Source organism: Calliphora vicina, chromosome 2, assembly GCF_958450345.1.
Source record: "Calliphora vicina chromosome 2, idCalVici1.1, whole genome shotgun sequence".
NCBI lineage: Eukaryota > Metazoa > Arthropoda > Insecta > Diptera > Calliphoridae > Calliphora > Calliphora vicina.
In genome coordinates, this window is record NC_088781.1 from 133127500 (window position 1) to 133152575 (window position 25076).

Below are 25076 nucleotides of genomic sequence, written 5' to 3' on the forward strand. Positions count from 1 at the left end.
TTTTAAATTTACAACACTTATTAGCTTTCAAAACAAACGCAGAATTAAAATAATCATCAAATACACAAAAAACAAAATATAATTTAAAAAAATTTTAAAGTTCAGAAAAAATTTTAATAATTTTAAATTTCATTCATTTTCATTTTGAGCGGAAAATCATAACAAAATCTTTATTATCTGTTTCACATAACAAATCACTAATATCCCTACAGGAAGTGTCAGTAGTGAAACTATACTGACTTACTATTGACACAGTCACCAGTACTAGTGACTTATTTTACCCCAGACAATGCTATTTACTATAGACATTTAACATGTGCGTGTCATTGGAAGTCTACTACTGACGATATTACTATTGACTAGGTACTTATTCACTAGTACATTTTAGTAATTCTAATCTACACTTTTGGTCTTTTCTGAAGTAGATGTAAATAATGAAACTGCATATTTTGTTAACATTTTACGTTGTATTAAACAAATTAAAAAACGAAATGGTATGAATTCATAACAGATGGATGAGTCTACTTCGTTGACAATGTCGCTAAAAAGTCACCAAAATAGTCGACAAAACTGGTGACTTGGAGACACTTGTCCCCAGGTTTCCTTCAGGGATATAAAGAAGCTACATGAATAAGAAATCGCTACTTTCATAATAAATTTAAAATTTTATTAAAAAACAAGTAAGAGAGCTATATTCGGCTGTGCCGAATCTTATATTCCCTTCACCAAATTATACTTCAAAATAAAAAATTTTAATATTTTTATTTTTATACTCTTCACCTTCGTGAGAAGGGTATATAGTTCGTCATTCCGTTTGTAATTTCTACATTTTTCATTTCCGACCCTATAAAGTATATATATTCTGGATCCTTATAGATAGCGGAGTCGATTAAGCCATGTCCGTTCGTCTGTCTGTTGAAATCAATTTTCTGAAGACCCCAGATATCTTCGGGATCCAAATCTTTAATAATTCTGTCAGACATGCTTTCGAGAATTTTTCTATTTAAAATCAGCAAAATCGGTCCACAAATGGCTGAGATATGAGGAAAAAACCAAGACAACCTCGATTTTTGACCTATATCTGGATTACTAAGTAGGGTATTTATTCGACTAATGATCGTTCGATTAATCGAATAATTTCTTACGAATAATTATTCGAACAAATTAAAAATGGCCATTTTCGAATAACGAATAATTCGAACAATTTTATGTAGAATAATCGAATAAAACGAATAAATGTTCAAATATATTTAAATTTATTAAATTGCCTAAAATTGTTCATAATTTCAAATTTAAATAAGTAATAATGACTCACAAAAATTGTATTGTTTCTGAAATTCGACAAATAACTAAATACAAAGGGACTTTCGATCACTGTAGATGAGTGTTCCGATAGCTCCTTCTATAAATATATAAATATTACTGCCAGAAGTTACAATTCTAAAAACAAATCTTTCAAAATTTTTAACTTAGGACTTGAACCAATGAAAATAAAAGGTACGGAATAAAGTATTTGTTATTTAGCTGGCGAAATATTAGAAGAATCGCAATTAATAATGAAAAATATTAACTTAGATTAAAGTGGAGTTGAATGTGATTTTGAAGCGGTCGTCGAAAGTGATATTGAGGATAACGTTTAATAATGATTACATTGAAATAGATCTTAAAATATATGTATATAAGTGATGTTATTAACCGCGTACGTAAGTGTTGCAAAATATTTCATAAATCGAATGATAAACACAAATATTGCAAACTAACGTTTTGTTGCAAGAAAAATATGGAGTTCGTCTTATACATGATTTTGAAAATCGTTGAACATCTTTGCATAACATGGTAATAAACTTTTTGCGTATTTGTAAATGCATCAATCATGCACTGGCTGACTTCAAATTAGCCACGTTCACTGACAATGATATCAAACTTTGGACAGATTCCCTTTATTGCGTAATTCCCCAAGATCACTTTATTAAGCAAAGATTCGGCAACGTTTATAGAGTTTGATGTATAATACAATTTTTTATAAATAATTTAGAAATAGTGAATAATTAATTTATTAAAGAATTAGTTACTCAATTTAAAACCCGAATTAATGAACGACATAAAAAAGTTCTTAATACGTTTATATTGTATTTGAATTCAGGATCATGTCCAATTAGCTCAAATTTTTTAAAGCATAGCTCCAAAACGGAAACCAAAGGGTTTATCTGTATCTGTTGAAAATTTAATAATGGACTTCGTTTTCGAATATTTTTTTTAACATTATCAATATTTGAATTGTTAAATATAACGTTATTTTTTGATTTTCTTTAACAATAAAATTTAAAAAAAACGACATCAAAACTTCATTCTTTACTTTTTTATAATAAATTTAAATTATTCGAATAATTCGATTAATTTTAAAGGTTTGATCGAATTATTCGAACAAGTTAAAATCTCTTATTTGAATTATTTGTTTTATTCGAACAAGAGAAAAATCGAATAATTCGAATAACCTAATAAATATGTAATAGAATCTTTATTTATTAACAAAACTCAATGAAATTTCAAACGTTTTTTAAATTTGTCATTCTAAATAAAAAAAGTGTAAAAAAGGCCGCAATTCCTAAAAATTGGAGCGAAAATCTCAAAAATGGTATTTTTACAATTTTGTCCAATTTTATATTTAATAAAAAAAAGAGTTAAGTCACCTTTTAGCTCAAAAAATAGCAGAAATAAAATATTTTTTGAATATTTAAATTGAAAATCGTTTATTTTTGGATCCATAATCGATATTGCTCTGAAATCTTTTGTATGTTATTGGTAATTTAGTTGTTTAACTAACAAAAATTCGAGTCCATTCGGTCCAAAAGTCCGACCTATATTTTAAAAAAAGCAGACCAAGGTATGACAAAATTTTAAAATTAAAAATTTTGAAATGCCTATAACTCGGAAATTATAAGAGATAAATAGCACAAGCTACTATAATAAATCGGATGGGTAACAAAAATGGCACATGTTTAAAAATTTTACATGTCGAAGGTATCCCATAGCGCCGGCCCTGGAGCATTTGTAAGGACCATTTTAATAACTTTTTCCATCTTTCTGGCAACATATGGATTTCGAGCCAAAATATGTGCTTATCTTTTGATGAAGGCTTCATCAAATGAAGCATCGATCGAAACAAATAGTTGTCGGACGGGCCAAGGTCTGGACATTCTAAATAGATTTTAACAGGTATTGCATTATGTGGCCGAGCGTTGTCATGATGGAATATTATGGTTTCATGTCTGGCCGCGTATTCTTGGAGTTTTTCGGTGAATGCTCGCTTCAAACGAAGCAGTTGCGTTCGGTACAGGTTCCCTGTGATGAGCAAAAGCTCATAATAGATATGACCCTTTTGCTCTCACCAAATACTTTGAATTACCTTAGAGCATAGGTGGACAAACATGCCCTTGAGGGCATTGTGTTATTCTCACTAATACACACGCAATACGAATGTTCTCAGCAAAAACTCAAAATAAACACAAAACAATTTAATTTAATTTTCGGTGCAAAGTACACATATATTAATTTGTGTTCTCTTTTATATTTTACACTACACCATATGCATTTTAAACACTCTCTTTCTGGCCACCTCTTCCTTAGAGCCATTGATATTTGGCTTTGGTGTCGATTCGGCTGGTTGGTAGGGCTTCACATACGATTCTCTTTCGGGTTATCGTAATGGATCAATTTTTCATCGCAAGTAATGATTCGGTGCAAAATTTATTTTCATTTATAGCGTTCAATCTGCATTTCGGACATGCACAATCATCTTTCAAGGTCTCTTCGGCTTCCCTGCTGCTTGCAAACGTTTTGAAATTGCTGCTTGAGTAGCTCCCAATGATTTTGCAAGCTCCTGTTGAGTTTGACAACAATCTTCATTCAGTAATGTCTCCACTTCTCAGCCTCAAATTTGTTTGGCTCACCTGGGCGATCTTTGTCTTTCGTTACAAAATCACCACTTCTGAACCGAACAAACCAACCATCTCTCGCACGTTGAAACACATTCACCATAAGCTGTGGTGAGCAATCGGTGTGCTTCAGCGGCATTTTTTTTTTCATATTAAAGAAGTAAAGTAAAACTTCCTACATATGATGCTTTGTTGGTACACAATTCGTAAATTATACAAGAACAGTTCTTATTTAAATTGATTCAATTGATTTATAAATGAAAAATTAAAAGTTTTATGAATTTTAAAATAATTTTTAATTATATTTGTCCAGCAGCTTAAATTTTATACAATCTACATTAATACATTTAAATCTTACATTTCTAACTTAAATATCTACTAAATACAAAACTTTATAAAATTTATTCTTAAACTAATTTAATAATAAAAGAAACAATCACACAGTGATTGTTAACTTAAGTATCAAAGTAAAATTTGTGCAAAAATTCTTAATTTATCATACAAATTAAAAATATAAAACTCCCTTTCTATTCCTCTCTGCCCGCTAAAAAGGCTATTGTGAAAGGTTTCTTTTGCTGAGCCGACGATATAGAGGGACTCTCTGTTAACAGGATTGAGTTGTTTGGTTGTTGTGTTGCCATTTCTCCCAACTGCTGGCATGACAATAGTTGCATTAACTCATGCAAATAGGCAGTTGATCTCATTGACTGCTCAACGATGTCGAAAGTTTGTTGTGAGAATTCTTTGTACTGCTCTTCAATGGCGATATGTTCCAATTTCTTGACACGTCGGCTCATGCGACAGGCCAGAGTGTTTTTATCACGTCTTTCTTGGTCCTTGGCTGATCGTTGTACTTTAGGGTATTTTCTTACCATGTTGCCATGATATTTGCAAATGCTGCGTAAAGTTTCATCGCTGATCTTGGGTAAAATGGCAGCAGCGGGGGGAACAGCCACTGCTGAGGAGGTGAAAGGTGTTGAGGTTTGGCGTTGGGTGTTTAGACGAGAAAAGGCTTGTGTATAACTGCCAAATGATGAGGATCGGGGTCTTTTGGCTTCGGAGTAGTTGCTTTCGCTGGTATCAGGAGAATATGATCTTTTGTTATTGGTTTCCTGGGAGTTCGATGATGATGATGGCGATGTTGCTTTAGCGATCTCACTTATTCTCTCTATCTCCACTTGAATGCATTCATAGTCCCCTGTTGAAGAACTTAGAGAATCTGATCTCAAACGTTTGCTGCTTTGATCGAATTTTTTATGGAGATATTCAAATGATTCTTCCATGGTGGCGGTGAAGTTAAGAGAATTCATTATGAATGATTTATTTTTATTTAAATTTGAAATATTTTGGAATAAAATTGTGATGTTCTTATTCTGCTGTCTTGTGATAAACTATGATCGTTTTTACTTTCTCTAGAATTATATACTGAAGGGTTTTAAATTTGTTTTAGGCTTATCACTGAATTTTTCGCTAATTATTTTGTTTTTCTCAAACTCAACATATTTATGATGTTGTTTGTTTATGTTACGATTTCTTTGGGTTTCTTAAATTTTTTGTGTAAAAGTATCCTCAACACGTCGTTTTGTTTTTGGCGGATCACCACAATTTTTCGCTAATTATTTTGTTTTTCACAAACTCAACAGCAGCTTTATGATGTTGTTTGTTTATTTTATGAATGAATATTTAATGTTTCTTGTAGGTTTGCGCTTATTTGTGTAAAATTATCACAAACATTTGAGGACACTTGTAGAAGTAGGTAGTGAGTGATCATTCTCTTGTGTTAAGCAGATTGTTTACTCAGTCGCAGTGTAAACAACCAAGCAGTTGACAGGCAAGTTTGAGCATGCAGGAGCAAAACATTTAAATTTTCACACAAATATTTAAATTTGTGTGTTGATACAAGTACTTTTAAAATCAATCAAAATAATTAAAATTTTTGATTTTTTTTTTTTCAAAAATATCAAAGTTTGCGGCAATATTAAAAAAATATATATTGAAGGATTTAATTAATTTGTTATCTTATTAAAAGTTCATGAAGTGGTCTATTTGATAATCACAAATAAAGTTGCGATTTTAAAGCCAGAACTACTTTTTCAAGTTTTTCTCTCAGTTTTTGCCGTTTTCAAACTAAGACAAACTTGGCAGCAATATTAAAAAAATAAAGCGATTTAATTAGTTTGTGGTTTTATTAAAAGTTCATAAGGTAGTCTATTAGACTATGAAAAATAATGTTTAGTTTTTAAAACTGAACTAGAACTGAACTAGAATTGAACTAGAACTGAACTAGAACAGAACTAGAACAGAACTAGAACAGAACTAGAACAGAACTAGAACAGAACTAGAACAGAACTAGAACAGAACTAGAACAGAACTAGAACAGAACTAGAACAGAACTAGAACAGAACTAGAACAGAACTAGAACAGAACTAGAACAGAACTAGAACAGAACTAGAACAGAACTAGAACAGAACTAGAACAGAACTAGAACAGAACTAGAACAGAACTAGAACAGAACTAGAACAGAACTAGAACAGAACTAGAACAGAACTAGAACAGAACTAGAACAGAACTAGAACAGAACTAGAACAGAACTAGAACAGAACTAGAACAGAACTAGAACAGAACTAGAACAGAACTAGAACAGAACTAGAACAGAACTAGAACAGAACTAGAACAGAACTAGAACAGAACTAGAACAGAACTAGAACAGAACTAGAACAGAACTAGAACAGAACTAGAACAGAACTAGAACAGAACTAGAACAGAACTAGAACAGAACTAGAACAGAACTAGAACAGAACTAGAACAGAACTAGAACAGAACTAGAACAGAACTAGAACAGAACTAGAACAGAACTAGAACAGAACTAGAACAGAACTAGAACAGAACTAGAACAGAACTAGAACAGAACTAGAACAGAACTAGAACAGAACTAGAACAGAACTAGAACAGAACTAGAACAGAACTAGAACAGAACTAGAACAGAACTAGAACAGAACTAGAACAGAACTAGAACAGAACTAGAACAGAACTAGAACAGAACTAGAACAGAACTAGAACAGAACTAGAACAGAACTAGAACAGAACTAGAACAGAACTAGAACAGAACTAGAACAGAACTAGAACAGAACTAGAACAGAACTGGAACCTAAACTAGAACCTGAACTAGAACCTGAAGTAGAACCTGAAGTAGAACCTGAACTCTACCCAGAACCAGAACCTGAACTAGAACCTGAAGTAGAACCTGAACTAGAACCTGAAGTAGAACCTGAACTAGAACCTGAACTAGAACCTGAACTAGAACCTGAACTAGAACCTGAACTAGAACCTGAACTAGAACCTGAACTAGAACCTGAACTAGAACTGAACTAGAACTGAACTAGAACTGAACTAGAACTGAACTAGAACTGAACTAGAACTGAACTAGAACTGAACTAGAACTGAACTAGAACTGAACTAGAACTGAACTAGAACTGAACTAGAACTGAACTAGAACTGAACTGAACTAGAACTGAACTAGAACTGAACTAGAACTGAACTAGAACTGAACTAGAACTGAACTAGAACTGAACTAGAACTGAACTAGAACTGAACTAGAACTGAACTAGAACTGAACTAGAACTGAACTAGAACTGAACTAGAACTGAACTAGAACTGAACTAGAACTGAACTAGAACTGAACTAGAACTGAACTAGAACTGAACTAGAACTGAACTAGAACTGAACTAGAACTGAACTAGAACTGAACTAGAACTGAACTAGAACTGAACTAGAACTGAACTAGAACTGAACTGAACTAGAACTGAACTAGAACTGAACTAGAACTGAACTAGAACTGAACTAGAACTGAACTAGAACTGAACTAGAACTGAACTAGAACTGAACTAGAACTGAACTAGAACTGAACTAGAACTGAACTGGAACTGAACTAGAACTGAACTAGAACTGAACTAGAACTGAACTAGAACTGAACTAGATTTCTTTAACATTTGCACAAACCTTAGTAAAGCCTTCAAATTTCAAGGTTCGCAAATAAATTCAAAGAAGCTCTCAAGATTATTTGTATAATGTATGTAAATATTAAAAACTGTGTACATTTTAAAACTTTAATTTATTTCAATATGACGTTTATTTACATTTCATTGATTCCCTTAATTATAGACACAAAATCATAACGTCTTTTAATATTAATGTTATTATTGGAAATTATTCACATTCACATATTATTACCGGTAGTAACTAAGTATATTTTGTAAAGTCTGTTGATTAAAAAAACTTGTTTAAAAATTAATTTTCAAAACAATAAATCTATAATGGGTCAATATGTTAAAAAGATAATTGTTTTAATTTTTTGCTAAGCAGTTTATCACAACTCGTGTTTGTTATACTGTTTATATTAAAAACAAAAACTTGCTTAGAATTTATTAGTTGAAAAATTAAGTCAGTTTTCATAATTCACTGCCAGTAAAAAATTGAGCAGCATTACCTGCTTACTCTTGATCATTTACACCCTTACATTACAGCATCTAAGAAGCGCTTTTTCTTAAGTGCACAGATTGATTTTGTAGTAGTGCAGCAATCCAGACAAACATGAAATATGCTTTTTTAGTATTGTCACGCAGGAACTTTTTCATTTTGATGTTTAAAACTCAATTATTTTTTAACTACCCCAGAACGCCTATAATTAACTTTAATTTATAATTACAGCTTATAAACATCAACAATTTCATTTCTCTATATGTTCTAATAATTTTATCTTTTTTAACTAAATATAATGCAAAAAATATAAGATAATTATTCTAGCTGTCATTGTTTTTAAGTGTTTTAGAAAACACATTCGAAATAAATGTTTCAATTCAGACTTTAATTAACTTAAAGTTTATGAGTTTTTGTGAAAAACTTGACACTTTATTTATACATTTATTGTAATTAAATAAATTTTAATTGATTTATGCAAATTCAAAACTCTGTGTTAGATAAATTAATGATTTAAAGCCAGAATAAAACTAAAAAATATAAAAAACGCTAGATAAATTGATTAAAAAACGTGATGAAACATGATGATGTAGCGGTTTTTGTGTCACTTAATTAATAAATTGAGTTTTTTTTTGCTAAGTACCAGCTAATCATAGAATAATTTTTATAATAACAAGTCACGATTGTTTATATGTAAATAAATTCAATTAAGCTAAGCCTTTCAAAGGGAAATGGAAAAATTAAAGATTAATTTGTACAACTAATATCTAGAAGCTGATACACCTCAGCTTTACATTCAACTTTACATTGTTAGCTATGAACTTTTCCCATCTTTCTGGCACTATATGGATTCCGAGCCGAAATAACTGCTCATCTTTTGAGGCCAAGAACGAATCAAGCCAATAGCGGATATTCTGTTCCAAAGTGAAGTGTATCCCAGAGAGAGCGTTCTGCTTCGATCGAAACAAATAATAGTTCAATTCTACTTCAGTTCTGTTCTAGTTCTGTTCTAGTTCTGTTCTAGTTCTGTTCTAGTTCTGTTCTAGTTCTGTTCTAGTTCTGTTCTAGTTCTGTTCTAGTTCTGTTCTAGTTCTGTTCTAGTTCTGTTCTAGTTCTGTTCTAGTTCTGTTCTAGTTCTGTTCTAGTTCTGTTCTAGTTCTGTTCTAGTTCTGTTCTAGTTCTGTTCTAGTTCTGTTCTAGTTCTGTTCTAGTTCTGTTCTGTTCTAGTTCTGTTCTAGTTCTGTTCTAGTTCTGTTCTAGTTCTGTTCTAGTTCTGTTCTAGTTCTGTTCTAGTTCTGTTCTAGTTCTGTTCTAGTTCTGTTCTAGTTCTGTTCTAGTTCTGTTCTAGTTCTGTTCTAGTTCTGTTCTAGTTCTGTTCTAGTTCTGTTCTAGTTCTGTTCTAGTTCTGTTCTAGTTCTGTTCTAGTTCTGTTCTAGTTCTGTTCTAGTTCTGTTCTAGTTCTGTTCTAGTTCTGTTCTAGTTCTGTTCTAGTTCTGTTCTAGTTCTGTTCTAGTTCTGTTCTAGTTCTGTTCTAGTTCTGTTCTAGTTCTGTTCTAGTTCTGTTCTAGTTCTGTTCTAGTTCTGTTCTAGTTCTGTTCTAGTTCTGTTCTAGTTCTGTTCTAGTTCTGTTCTAGTTCTGTTCTAGTTCTAGTTCTGTTCTAGTTCTAGTTCTGTTCTAGTTCTGTTCTAGTTCTGTTCTAGTTCTGTTCTAGTTCTGTTCTGTTCTAGTTCTGTTCTAGTTCTGTTCTAGTTCTGTTCTAGTTCTGTTCTAGTTCTGTTCTAGTTTTGTTCTAGTTCTAGTTCTGTTCTAGTTCTGTTCTAGTTCTGTTCTAGTTCTGTTCTAGTTCTGTTCTAAGGAGTGAGATCGAAAAATTCTTAACATACATATATGTTTATAAAAAAGAAACCACTAAACTTACAGCTTTAATTTTTTTTTATTTGATTGAAATTATTATTACAATTTACAAAAAAAATTATTTTTATAGTTTTAATCACTAGTGATGAAATTTTGAACCTTTTTCGGAAACCCTTCCATTAACGTTTTTATAGTGCTTTCTGTCACTTTGCTCGAACATGTAGTCCATCTCCGTTTAAAATCTACCACACTTTTGGACACCTTTTTTGTACTCTTCAATTCTCTTTTAACAAGAGCCCAATATCTCTCCACTGGCCTTAGCTCCGGGCAGTTTGGAGGATTTGCCTCTCTTGGTACAAATACCACATTATTGTTCTTGTACCACTCAAGGGCTTGTTTGCCATAGTGACAGGATGCCAAGTCAGGCCAAAAATAAGTGGACACATTATGAAGTCTTATGAATGGAAGCAGCCTTTTTTGTAAACATTCCTTGATGTAAATTTCGGTATTTATAGAGCCCGTTGTAACAAATGAGTGGCTTCTTTTGCCGCAACTGCATATTGCTTGCCATACCAAGAACTTTCTGGGAAATTTTGTCTGCTTTTGGGTCCTAAACTTTTCTTCAACATTCCCTCGAGCATCAGCAACATAAAATTTTTGACCTGGAAGTTGCGAAAAATCTGCCAGAACATACGTTTCGTCATCCATTATGCAGCAAGAATATTTTTTTATAAAACTTGACTTCAATTTCCGTGCTCTGTTTTGGGCCTCTAAATTTTTAGTAGCGTTCCTGTCAGGAACTTTTTGAGCCTTGTATGTTTTTAAACCTGCATTAGCTTTAACTTTTCGTACCAAATAGTCCGAGCACTGAGCTAACCGGGCTGCTTTCCTACCGGATGTGTTGGGAGCTCTTTTGAAAATGCGTTCTATTTTTTTGGCTTTAGAAACATCATGTGGACCATTCCTTCTACCTGAACCAGGTTTTCTATCAACTGACAAGTTCTCCCGGTACTGTTTAATAACATTGGAAACAGTTTGACGCCAGACCTTTGTATGCTTGGCCAACTTTTTGTAAGACCAAGTTGGGTTTTGTTGAAAATATTTAATAATTTCAGTACGCACTTTTTTCTGGTCACTCATTTTAATCAGATTAACAAAAAAATTAATATAATTGACATTACACATAATAACTGACATGTTTTTCAAAGGTAACTTGATCAAAAAAAAATTCAAATAATACTTGGGTTAAAAAATGTAATGAAAAACGTGTGTTAAGAATTTTTCGATCTCACTCCTTAGTTCTGTTCTAGTTCTGTTCTAGTTCTGTTCTGTTCTAGTTCTGTTCTAGTTCTGTTCTAGTTCTGTTCTAGTTCTGTTCTAGTTCTGTTCTAGTTCTGTTCTAGTTCTGCTCTAGTTCTGTTCTAGTTCTGTTCTAGTTCTGTTCTAGTTCTGTTCTAGTTCTGTTCTAGTTCTGTTCTAGTTCTGTTCTAGTTCTGTTCTAGTTCTGTTCTAGTTCTGTTCTAGTTCTGTTCTAGTTCTGTTCTAGTTCTGTTCTAGTTCTGTTCTAGTTCTGTTCTAGTTCTGTTCTAGTTCTGTTCTAGTTCTGTTCTAGTTCTGTTCTAGTTCAGGTTCTAGTTCAGGTTCCAGTTCAGGTTCCAGTTCAGGTTCTAGTTCAGGTTCTAGTTCAGGTTCAGGTTCTAGTTAAGGTTCTGGTTCAGGTTCTAGTTCAGGTTCTAGTTAGGGTTCTAGTTCAGGTTCTATAGACAATTGTGTCGATCACAAGAATTTTCTATAGAAAATTTTGTCTTAACTAAAGTTTGTATAGAAACCTTTGACATAATCATGATTAATTGTACTGTTTGTTTAGCAAAACAGACTAACTCTGTGAAATTTCTCTTTCTCTCCTCTCTTAATAAACATATATTACTCATTCTTACAATTGAAATAATTTTATTTTTATGTTCCAACAAATGTAAAATTATAATAACACACTTAATTTATTTAATATTTTCCTCACATCGAATTAATAAATAAGTAATAATATAAATGGAAGATCGACTGTCAGTCGGACAGTCAGACAGTCTTTCGTCATAGATATGTATATGGAAGTTTGTAGTTTTTATGTGGATGGATGGTCAATACTAAAAATTACTTATATTCTAAAACAGAAAACCAGCTCATTAGTTATTGTACTATAAGCCAACAATAAATACATTTGTATAAAAAATCTAAAAGATAAAAAAACAAATTATTTAATCGTGATTTTTGTTTAATCGTCATTTGTTTTTTGTTACTTTTGATTTCAATCGCTAGATCGGCCAGAGAGCTCTGGCTTATAACTGATATTGTACAACAAATTGTGTATTTTTGTTCTCTTATTATTGTTGTTTTTATTGTGTTTGTTTATTCAGAGTTTTGACTCCCCTTTGAGTTGACGTATTTGTTGTACTTTTTTTTGCTATATTGCAAATAAATACAAGGTTGACCATTATTTTGCAGTTTAGATGAGGTCTAGACTTGCTGCAAAACGGGTGAAAAGTTTGATTGATTAATAAATATAAAAATCGGGAAAAAAGGATTTAATTTTTATTTACAAAAGACGGTGTAATAATAATAATTATAAACATGTTTAGCAAGTTAAATGTTTTAATTGTATTAAGCTTGAATGTATGGCTGGTGCTAGCAGCGCCTCAAGTGCACAACTTTAAGGAAATTTCGGAAATACGTGAGTGAAAATTTAAAAAATTTAATAAAAAAGAAAGTATTTTGTATAAAAACCGGCTAAATATTAAATATAACACTGAAGGACTTTTTTATAGTAAAATAAAGGTGTTAAAAAAATGGATTAAAAAAGTGTTTAAACTAAAAATTAATTAATTTTATAAATTTTAAAATCATTGAATGATAGCTTAAACTATAAGCTATCAAAAACAAAAATAATTATTAAAATCGTTAAATATATATTTGTTTGTAATGGGTCTAAAATTTATTCATTTAAATTAAGACTTTTTAAAAAAAAAACACATGGACTGAACAGTATAGATTCAATTGTATTACCATCTGGTAGTAAATCCCTATACTCAGTTTATCGATTTTGGTGACCAATGTTGTTTTATGGATTTCCAAATTTCTGAAAATCAGTGTGCCCTCAAAAAAAGGTGTCATCAGTTTTTGGCCAACAGCTAATTCAGACTTGGTGATACCGCTTAACTATATATGGCAATAATATAGCTAAGAGTCTACCACATACATTTTGTTTACATTTTTTGCCAAAATGATAATATTTTCGTGTCCTTTTTTTGAAAAACTTATGTGAAGAAATTTTTTTTTTTCACTTTTTTTAGAATAACTTATGACCAATGAAATGAAGACTTTTGGAAAACATACACGGACTAAACAGTATAGATTCAATTGTATTACCAACGGTTAGTAAAACCCTATACTCAGTTTGGCGAGTTTGGTGACCAATTCCTTTATATGAACCTCCAAAGATTCTGTAAATCAGTGGGCCCTCAAAAAAATGTGTCATCAGTTTTTGGCCAACAGCTAATTCAGACTTTGTGATACCGCTTAACTATATATGGCAATAATATAGCTAAGAGTCCACTAAACAAATTTTGTTTACATTTTTTGGCAAAAAACGAACTATTCGCAACCTTTTTTGAAAAAAATATGGGAAGAAAAATAATTTTTTTTTTCACTTTTTTACAATAACGTATGACCAATCACAATGTGCAACAAATGAAGACTTTTTGAAAAATACACGGACTGAACAGTATAGATTCGATTGTATTACCAATGGGTAGTAAAACCCTATACTCAGTTTCGCGATTTTGGTGACCAATGTTGATTTATGGGTCTCCAAAATTTCTGAAAATCTGTGGGCCCTCAAAAAAAGGTGTCATCAGTTTTTGGCCAACAGCTAATTCAGACTTGGTGATACCGCTTATCTATATATGGCAATAATATAGCTAAGAGTCTACCACACAAATTTTGTTTACATTTTTTTCCAAAATATTATCATTTTTGTGTCCTTTTTTTGAAAAAAAATATGGGAAGAAAATTTTTTTTCACTTTTTTTAGAATAACGTATGACGAATTACAATGTGCAACAAATTAAGATTTTTGGAAAAACACACGTACTTAACAGTATAGATTCGATTGTATTACCAATGGGTAGTAAAACCCTATACTAAGTTTGGCGATTTTGGTGACCAATGTTTTTTTATGGGTCTTCAAAAATTCTGAAAATCAGTGGGCCCTCAAAAAAAGGTGTCATTAGTTTTTGGTTAACAGCTAAGTCAAACTTGGTGATACCGCTTAACTATATATGGCAAAAATATAGCTAAGGGTTCAACAAACAAATGTTGTTAAAATTTTTTGCCAAAAAATTTACTTTTTCGTGTTATTTGTTTTGAAAAAAATATGGGAAAAAAATTTTTTTCACTTTTTTTAGAATAACGATGACCAATTACAATGTGCAACAAATTAAGACTTTTGGAAAAACACACGTACTTAACAGTATAGATTCGATTGTATTACCAACCGGTAGCAAAACCCTATACTCAGTTTGGCGATTTTGGTGACCAATTTTTTTTTATAGACCTTCAAAAATTCTGAAAATCAGTGAGCCCTCAAAAAAAGGTGTCATCAGTTTTTGCCCAACAGCTAATTCAAACTTGGTGATACCGCTTAACTATATCTGGCAATAATATAGCTAAGAGTTCAGCAAACAAATGTTGTTAACATTTCTTGCCAAAAAAATAACTTTTTCGTGTCCTTTTTTTGACAAAAAAAAAATAAAGAATACATTTTTTCACTTTTTTTACAACAACTGATAGATGCTCCAAATTTTTCACTAACAATATTTAGCAAAGTTGTAGCTACGGTAAAGCTGAACAACTCTTGTGAACATATCAATGCAATCTGAATGTGTCTAGGCACTCTAAATAACCTTAAAATTTTTCGTTTTTTACTAATTTTTTACGCTAAAATAAAGATTTTTTATTACAAAAGTATGATCAAGTCCATGTTGTGCTGTATTATTTACTCAGCTGAGTTGTTTTCGATTTGATTTACAATTGTTCAGCTTCGTAGGCGGAATGGGGATAAGTGGACCTTAAAATTTCTTCTCATTTTTTAAAAAATCGCAGGTCCTTGAGCAGGTCTCCAAAAAGAAGCTTACATGTGTAGGTTATCTCTTTTAGTTGTAGAGATATTTAGGTTTAATTTTTCTTTTAAATTTTGCTCGATCTTTTTTTCGTTTTTTATATATGACGAGCCTACGGAGGGTCGAATTATTTTTTTAAAATATCACTTATATTTGCGATAAAATTCTAAAGAAAATAAAACCAACATGATACCAGTTATATTGTCCCCATAAAAAGTTATATGCATCCAAAGTTGAAAGATCGTTTTATATGTTTCAACTTTTTTTTCCCAAAAAAAGTCCCTATATTTTTTCTTTTGTAGAAAAAAATTAGCGTTAAGACTATATACATTTTGCATATGATCTGGAAAGCAAAAGCTTGTGAATTAAAATTTGGCTCCTTTACGCGGACATTGTCCCCCCACACCTATTCAAACTTGGCCAATTTTGAAATAAAATTTTAGGTTAGAATGAAAAATTCTAAAAACTTAAAACACCGATCCTCCATATTTGTAAAGCTCTATATGTTGTTTAAATACATGCAATGATTTTTAACTGTCACACTGTAAATAACGTCACAGTGGGCATTTTTCTAAAAAAAAACTCAGTTTTTGGAACATACTTTTCCCGTTTTAGGAATTTCGGTATTTGGAAAACAAATAATGTCGACAATTATAATGCCATTGACTTAAGAACATTTAGATCTATATTAGTTCCAAATTTAGTTATGATATATTTAAACGTTCAAATTTTAAAAATTTAAAAAAAAAACTCTCTTTATGAGAATTTCTCATGGAAAGCAGGGGAAAGGACATTAGGGGTTTAAAAATATTCAACAGTTATGTTAATTAATTTAACTTTATTCAATAAATACTTAAATGACAGATAATTTATATGTAAATCCCCCTTAATAAAACAAAAGATTTGAGCTGCATAATCAATTAAAAACAACTCACGTTTCTTTCAATTTATTCTAACACATATTTTCTATTATAATTGTCACTCAAGTTGCTGCAATTGAGGAAGATTTTAGTAGAAAAGCCTAATAAATTTTAATAATCTGGATAGATAAATCTTTAAAATAAATTACAATAAAAGATTAAATCAGTCTCGTATGTGAGGTGTTGAAAAAAATTGTCTCTCCTTTTTCAAATTTGTTATAAGAATGGTTAAGAATTCTTTGTATATTTTAAATTTAATTGAAAGACTAGACTATAATTTAGATATTTGGTAGAAATCCTTAAGGTTTTAGTTTTAAACAACCCATTTTTTTAATTTCAAATTAAAGATTTTGAAAATTTCGTTTAAATTTAATATTTCCACTTTAAAACATCTTACAGTTACTGTTTTTTTTTATTATTCAAATATACAATTGTTTATATATAATTATAAAACCATATACTGCTATTGTTTACGATTTAAAGTTTGCTAATTATAAATAAATACAAATATTAAGAGATTTGCTTTTGCCTAACCAGTCCTTAAGTTAATTGTTTAAATATTTAATTACGTTTAGCTATTATAAGCTAATGTATGAATTCCAGCAAATTAAATAATTAAATATTTAAGTTATGAGAGAATTAATTGTTTGATAATCAGCTTTAATTATTAGAATGCAAATTAACCCTATGATGACTTAGGGGCTCGCATAAGAACTCGGAATATTAAAAGATGTTATAATGAAGAACAGAGACATGATTTAAATCAAGTAGTTAGTTCAAATTTGGAATTTATTACAAGGAGTTCATTTGTATACAGGGATGAACTCAATCCTATAGAAACCGAAATGGTTCTAAACAAGGTCGTTATATAGAGAACCTGATGTATTAATAACTTTATTGTAATTTTGCTCTTGTATTTGTGAGCCATAATCTGCCATTTGTTTCTTATTTCCTAATTTTAACGAATTACTTTCACATTCGTGTTATATACATCAAAATAGCTGATTGCGTTCGGCCCCTGGTAGATATGAGTGCCACACACTGATGAAAACTAAAGGTGTAATCATGAAAAATCATGATATTGAATTATCTACCATTTATTTTCCCTTTTAGAAAGAAAAGTTAAACATATTATATATCAATAGAAAGCTATTTGTAAGTAGTTTTAAAAAATATATAAATCATTTAATAATTTTAATATAATTTTTTTAAAAAATAACAAAAGAATTTTGGAAAAATTAAAAAAATTTTTTTTTTTTTAAATTTTACTTAAACTTCACAATAAATATTTTCACAGCCGGTCTATATATTGCAGTGATTTTTAGATATATTATAGATTAAAATAAAATAATAAATATTCAGACTATCTTTCATTGGTTAAAAATATAAAAGTAAACGTTATTTTGCTTAAGGTCAAAAAGAATAACTCAAAAACATCCAAATAAATTAACTTTTTTTCAAGTGACCAACTTTGGAAGCCCATAACTCAGCCAGTTTTCCAACAATAAAGTTGTTAGTATAATTTTTTGAAAGCTTAAGTCTTGCTCTATAACATGCAATCTTTTTTCTCTTAAACCATCACATTAATATTGTAAATAAATTATAAAATACTTTTGTAATAACAAAAAAAAAATATTTTTTTTTTAAATTTTTTTACTTAAACTTAATAATTAAATATTTTCACAGCCGTTTTATATATTGCAGTGATTTTGATATATATTATAGATAGAAATAAAATAAATCTAGAGGACCCTTCATTGGTTAAAAATATAAACACAAACGTAATCTAGCTTAAGGTCAAAAATAGTGTCTCAGAAAAAATCTAAATAAATTATGAGTAAATTTTGGAATCTCATAACTAAAGCAGTATTCCAGCAAGAAAGTTGTTAGTATAATTTTTTAAAGCTTAAGTCCTCCTCTATAACCTTCTAATACATATTTTTTCTCTTAAACAAACCATTAATATTTGCAATCAGTTTTTCACACAAACACTGTATCTTCAAAAAATTCGAGAATTTTAAAGTGATTTTTTTTACAAAAAAGTGTATCTTCAACAAATTTAAAATTTTCAAGTAACCAATTTTGGATGCCTATAACTCAGCCAGTATTCCAGCTAGAAGGTTAACAGCATAATTTTCTGAAAGCTTAAGTCCTCCTCTATAACTTGTAATCACATATTTTGGCATTTAAACCATTACATTTATATTTATTATCAGGTTTTACGCAAAATACTCATTTTTCCAAAAAAATTAAGAATTTTCATGTAAACAACTTTGGCAACCAGTAGCTCAGCTAGTAATACAGCAAGAAAACTGTCAGCATTATTATCTGAAATCTTAAAACCTCCTCTATAACCTACAACTTCATATTTTCCCTATTATTATCAGTTTTTTTTACACAAAATGTTTTTTAATCAAATTTTGAATTTTAACTGGCGAGCTTTCGATTCCCAAACATCATTCACTATTAAAGGTAGAAGATTTTCAGCATAATTTTCTGAAAGCATAAGAAAGCTCATCTATAACCTACACCTAGCGGATACAGCGGGTGTAGGTTATAGATAAGCTTTCTAAAACCGAAAAGTTTTAGTATAAAAAAGGCAAAAATTTTAAATAAATTTGAATTTATTTACTACCAAACCTTCCTCCCCCCAATGGTTCACCTGGAACCGTGCCTGACCTACACCCACATATTTTTCGTCTTAAGCTAGCTGTTTAGTATATTTATTATTAGTTTTTTTAAACAAAAATAAATTTTCAAGTGAGCAACTTTGGAACCCTATATCGCATCCAGTACTGCAGCCAGAAGTTTAGCGGTTTAACATTCACCTACATCATTTTCTTATTAAACCAGTAGTTTAGTAAATAATTTTATATATATTTTTAATTTATTTCTACAACCTACATTATTGTTTTTTATATTAACGTATGTAGTCAAGCGTAACTTAGATTGCATGTCTTTCAACAAACTATAAATATTTTTATCTTTTTTTGAAAAACAAAATTACCGTTAATAATACAGATAATGAATATTCGCTAATATAACTCTCTCTCACTATCGCTCTCTCGCTTTTAATATTATGCATGCAATGATTTGTTTACATTTGTTTACATCATTTGTTGTTTATATGATTTATGAGGGCGTATGATCAATTTCATGTCTACAAAAGAAAACAAAACTCTAAATCTAATTTTAAACTATAAATGAATATAAACAAAAACAAGTAAGAAAGTAGGGTTAGTCAAGCCCGACTATACAATACCCTACACTAAGTAAATGAGCAATAAAATTTTGCTTTAAAATTTCATTAATTTTTATTCGTGATTGATTTTCGGCAGGGGGCCTTATATGGGAGCTATGAGCAATAATGGAACGATCGCCAGGAAATTAGGTTATGTGGTTTGTTTATGTATAAAACATATTTTTGTTAAATTATATTTGGATTGCAACATTTTTAAGAGATTTATGCTTGCTAAAGTGAAGTGGGCTTTATAAGGGAGCTATGACCAATTATAATGTGTAAAAAATTAAGACTTTTGGAAAAACAAAAGGACTAACGGAATAGATTCGATTGTATTACCAATGGGTAATCAACCTATATACTCAGTTTGGCGATTTTGGTGACCAATTTTTTTTTATGGGTCTCCAAAAATTTTGAAAATCAGTGGGCCCTCAAAAAAAGGTGTCATCAGTTTTTGGTTAACAGCTAATTCAGACTTGGTGATACCGCTTAACTATATATGGCAATAATATAGCTAAGAGTCCACCAAACAAATATTGTTTACCGTTTTTACCTAAAAAAAACAGCTTCGTGCACTTTCTTTAAAAAAATATAAGAAGAAATTTTTTTTTCATTTTTTTTTAGAATAACTTATGACCAATTACACTGTGCAAAAATGAAGACTTTTAGAAAAACACACGGACTTAACAGAATAGACTCGATTGTATTACCAATGGGCAGTAAAACCCTATAATCAGTTTGGCGATTTTGGAGACCAATGTTTTTTTTATGAACCTCCAAAGATTCTGAAAATCAGTGGGGACTCAAAAAGATTTTTTTAATCGACCAATAAAGTGATTAGACTACTATTTTTAGTCATTATAAACATCAGCACAAACTCATAATACCCTCCCCTATATGGTGCTGTAGGGTATAATTACTTGCTTTTACTTTATTTTTTTTTTGTGAGCAGGGAAGTTTTCAAAATAAAATTCGAACACGTTGAGATAACATGAACTTGACAATGAAATTTGAAATTTTACGAGTATTATTTTTGTTTTGTTTGGTTTTTTTGCTTTGCGTACAATAAGTATTTGTTTAATGATGACTAAGGAATTTGTAGGCAATTAATAGATAGAGAGATAGACAAATGTGTGACTCTACATGAACTTTAAAAAAAGCTGAAGTGCAACACGTTTCAATTAAATAAATTAAGTTTTTATGTCTGTAAGATAATAAAATTGAATTTTTTTTTGTGGGAATAACAGTTTGCTAAAACTAAATTGAATGGAATTTTTTCAATTATCTAGGAAAAAGGGTTAAAAAACAAGCAAAGGTTTGGCTGGAAAATAATTGAAACATAATTTTGAATGGTATTTAGAATTTTTCTATATAAAACAAAAGACTTGGAATACAAACTTTTTCCTAAGTCTTTTGTTTTATATAGAGAGAAATAAATGCTCTATTCAACTAAAAATATTACAATCCAGCTAAGAAACTTACAAAATTTATATGAAAAAGGTAAAGAATTCCTTTATACATATGTAAATCCACTAAGAATTAATTTTTGTAAATTCGAAGGTTTAGGGGGTAAAAACGGGTAAATTCGGTAACCTTATATCTTCTAAACTAATACAGATTCCAAAAAAATTTAAAATACATCTTCATCTACATAAAAATTAAGCAGACAGGTGTTTGGTACTTTTTTGAAATTCGAGAATTTTGGGGAAGAAAATTAGTAAAAATTATATTTTGGTACTTTTTCAGAACCCTATTTACCTTTTGAAACAATAAACATAGACATAAATTTTAAATCGTATTCTTTACTCCTCAAAAAATCTAATCTGAATTTGGTACTTTTTGGAATTTGGAAAAAAGTACCAAAATAAAAATTGTATTTATTTTTGGTACTTTTTCCATAAAGTTAGTTTTTCTATAAACTAGAACAGAACTAGAACTAGAACAGAACTAGAACTGAACTAGAACTGAACTAGAACTGAACTAGAACTGAACTAGAACTGAACTAGAACTGAACTAGAACTGAACTAGAACTGAACTAGAACTGAACTAGAACTGAACTAGAACTGAACTAGAACTGAACTAGAACTGAACTAGAACTGAACTAGAACTGAACTAGAACTGAACTAGAACTGAACTAGAACTGAACTAGAACTGAACTAGAACTGAACTAGAACTGAACTAGAACTGAACTAGAACTGAACTAGAACTGAACTAGAACTGAACTAGAACTGAACTAGAACTGAACTAGAACTGAACTAGAACTGAACTAGAACTGAACTAGAACTGAACTAGAACTGAACTAGAACTGAACTAGAACTGAACTAGAACTGAACTAGAACTGAACTAGAACTGAACTAGAACTGAACAAGAACTGAACTAGAACTGAACTAGAACTGAACTAGAACTGAACTGAACTAGAACTGAACTAGAACTGAACTAGAACTGAACTAGAACTGAACTAGAACTGAACTAGAACTGAACTAGAACTGAACTAGAACTGAACTAGAACTGAACTAGAACTGAACTAGAACTGAACTAGAACTGAACTAGAACTGAACTAGAACTGAACTAGAACTGAACTAGAACTGAACTAGAACTGAACTAGAACTGAACTAGAACTGAACTAGAACTGAACTAGAACTGAACTAGAACTGAACTAGAACTGAACTAGAACTGAACTAGAACTGAACTAGAACTGAACTAGAACTGAACTAGAACTGAACTAGAACTGAACTAGAACTGAACTAGAACTGAACTAGAACTGAACTAGAACTGAACTAGAACTGAACTAGAACTGAACTAGAACAGAACTAGGTACTTTTTTCGATTGTAGATAAAAAGATAGAATAGAAGTTTAATAATAGTACTACAATTTCTAATTTCTGAATTTCCTTTGTCTTTCCAGCCAGCGATATACCCGTTTGCAGTGAAAAAGATCTAAACATTAACGAATGCATACGCAATGCCTATCAGCAAATGATACCCAGAGCCAAGAATGGCATTCCCGAATTAAATATACCACCCATGGATCCATTGGAGGTGGACAAAACCAATTATGAATTTGCCAACAGTATAATACAAGGAAAAGTGGCCTTAAGAAATCTTAAAATCAATGGTCTCAGCGACACCATCATTAATAGTGTAGACTTCAAAAAGGATGGGGATAACATCAAAATGGAGGTAAAGTCCCTAACCCCTAAACTGTTCATTGAGGGAAAATATAAGGCTGAGGTTAAAATAAATGATGCTAGAATGAATTCCAAGGGAGTGTTTAATTTGACCATGAGTGAGTTTTTCTATTAAAATAAATTTAGAAAACAAAATTAAAATAATTTTATTTTTTTATTATGCTTAAAGCTGATATTGATGTCATTGCCCAGCCGGAGGCAGAGCTATATGAACGTGATGGCCACAAGTATATGCGCATAACTAAATTCAATATTGAGCCCACTTTGGGCAATATGAAGTTCTATGCCACTGGTCTAGTGCCAGATGCTATTTTAAGTGAGTTTTTCTTAAGAAAATTTTAGCATTTTAATAATTATATTGTGTTTTATTTGCAGACGATGCTATTCTTGAATTTGTTAATCAAAATTGGCGCACTGTTTACAAATCTCTAATACCCGAGACTCGTTCGACTTGGGAGCCCGAATTCCTTAAAGTGAGCAATGAATATTTTTCACATTTACCCTTTGACTTGATATTAACTAAGGAATAATTTTTAATTTGCTTTATATTAATAAAACTACTGGTAAAGATTTTGTTATAATTATTGTTTATGAAACGAAATTTGTTACTTTTATTTTTGTTTTGAAAATATTGTAAGTATGTGAAGTGTTTTGTAATAAAAACTACTGTTAAATATAAGAAATATTGTAGAAAAGAACTTGTAGTTATTTGGAACATTCATGAACAATTATTGAAATATTGAGAGAATTACTTAGGATTTCAAAATAAAGTTTAAAATATAAAAAAATTAGCACTCAAAGCCAAATTCATTTCAGCTGCTGTATAAAGAGTGAGTCAGAAAAAACTTATACTTGTATTAAGTTAAATAAAACTTAAACCCTTCAATATTAAACAAGTAAGAGTGCTATATTCGGCTGCGCCGAATCTTATATACCCTTCACCAAATTATACTTCAAAATTTTAAATATTTTTAGGTAAACAAAAATAAATTTTTTTTTAGTTGTTTTATTGATTTTTTGGAAAAAAAATTTTTCGATTGTTATTTAAAATTTTTTTTTTTAAATTTAAAACATTTTTTTTTGGTTTTTTAAATTTTTTTTTTTTAAATAAAATTCGGGTTAAACATTTTTTCCCGATTTTGACCCATTGTAGGTCCTACTATGGTCTTATATACGTCGTTGCAAATGTCTTTGAAATATCTATCATTAGATATTCATATTGTCTATATTAATGTCTTAGTAATCCAGATATAGGTCAAAAATCGAGGTTGTCTTGGTTTTTTCCTCATATCTCAGCCATTTGTGGACCGATTTTGCTGATTTTAAATAGCAAAATTCTCGAAAGCATGTCTGACAGAATTATTGAAGATTTGGATCCCGAAGATATCTGGGGTCTTCAGAAAACTGATTTCAACAGACAGACGGACAGACAGACGGACATGGCTTAATCGACTCCGCTATCTATAATGATCCAGAATATATATACTTTATAGGGTCGGAAATGAAAAATGTAGAAATTACAAACGGAATGACAAACTTATATATACCCTTCTCACGAAGGTGAAGGGTATAAAAATAGATACATCAATATATCGGGAATTTTCAGGGCTTGGTTGTTATTTAACATCGAGAAAATTGGCCCACAGTAGCTGAGATACAAGGAAAAAACCGGGACAACCTAGATTTTTGGCCTATTTTTGATCTATATCTGGATTACTAAGTCATTAATATAGACAATAAGGATATCTACTGATAGATATTTCAAAGTCTATTGCAACGATGTATATAAGGCTATAGTAAGTTGGACCTACAATGGGTCAAAATCGGTAAAAATATTTTTAAACCGAAATTTTTTTCAACAAAACTTTTTTTGTCACTAAGAATTTTTTTAAAAAACAAATTTATAAAAAATAATCTCGAAAAAATATTTTTTTTTTTTAAATTTAAAACAATTTTGAAAATTTTCTTTTATTTTAAAGTATAATTTGGTGAAATACTGTACAGCGTTTTTTTGTGGAAATAATTCGGTATCTCGGTAACTACATCAGATATTGTTACAAAATTTCACATGGTTAGAGCTGAGGTGTTTTCGAGCTGATTTACAGCTGTTCAGCTTCCTAGGGTTAATGGGTGCCAGTGCATGGCCCCTCAAAGTTGGTCACCTCGAGTTTCACATTTTTTAAACAAATGACTAAAAATCCATTTATGATCGATATGAGCTGAAATTTCAAATGTAAATAGTCCTTGAGAAGATCGAAGAACGCTCTTATAATTGAAGAGATATTTAGGTT

At 30.4% G+C, this 25076-nt stretch overlaps 2 protein-coding genes across 2 annotated transcripts; one reads left to right on the forward strand and one right to left on the reverse strand.

Moving 5' to 3' along the window:
• Nucleotides 1-4462: 4462 nt before the first annotated feature.
• LOC135950888 (protein Mabiki-like) lies at nt 4463-5245 on the reverse strand. The gene has a single exon (XM_065500412.1). The coding sequence runs from the start codon at nt 5243-5245 to the stop codon at nt 4463-4465; it is 783 nt and encodes a 260-aa protein (XP_065356484.1).
• Nucleotides 5246-12745: 7500 nt separating this feature from the next.
• On the forward strand, nt 12746-23386 carry LOC135951238 (protein takeout-like). Its single transcript, XM_065500851.1, has 4 exons — nt 12746-12991; nt 22503-22883; nt 22955-23101; nt 23161-23386. Exons 1-4 carry the CDS (start codon nt 12892-12894, stop codon nt 23313-23315), a joined length of 783 nt encoding a protein of 260 aa, XP_065356923.1. The 5' UTR covers nt 12746-12891; the 3' UTR covers nt 23316-23386.
• The last annotated feature ends 1690 nt before the right edge of the window (nt 23387-25076 follow it).

Bases quoted from the DNA above. Each gene is read 5' to 3' on its own strand.
- LOC135950888 (XM_065500412.1), bottom strand. From the start codon at position 5,245: ATGAATTCTCTTAACTTCACCGCCACCATGGAAGAATCATTTGAATAT.
- LOC135951238 (XM_065500851.1), top strand. From the start codon at position 12,892: ATGTTTAGCAAGTTAAATGTTTTAATTGTATTAAGCTTGAATGTATGG. The intron at 12,992-22,502 runs GTGAGTGAAAAT...TTGTCTTTCCAG, and splicing joins TAAGGAAATTTCGGAAATAC to CCAGCGATATACCCGTTTGC. The intron at 23,102-23,160 runs GTGAGTTTTTCT...TTTTATTTGCAG, and splicing joins AGTGCCAGATGCTATTTTAA to ACGATGCTATTCTTGAATTT.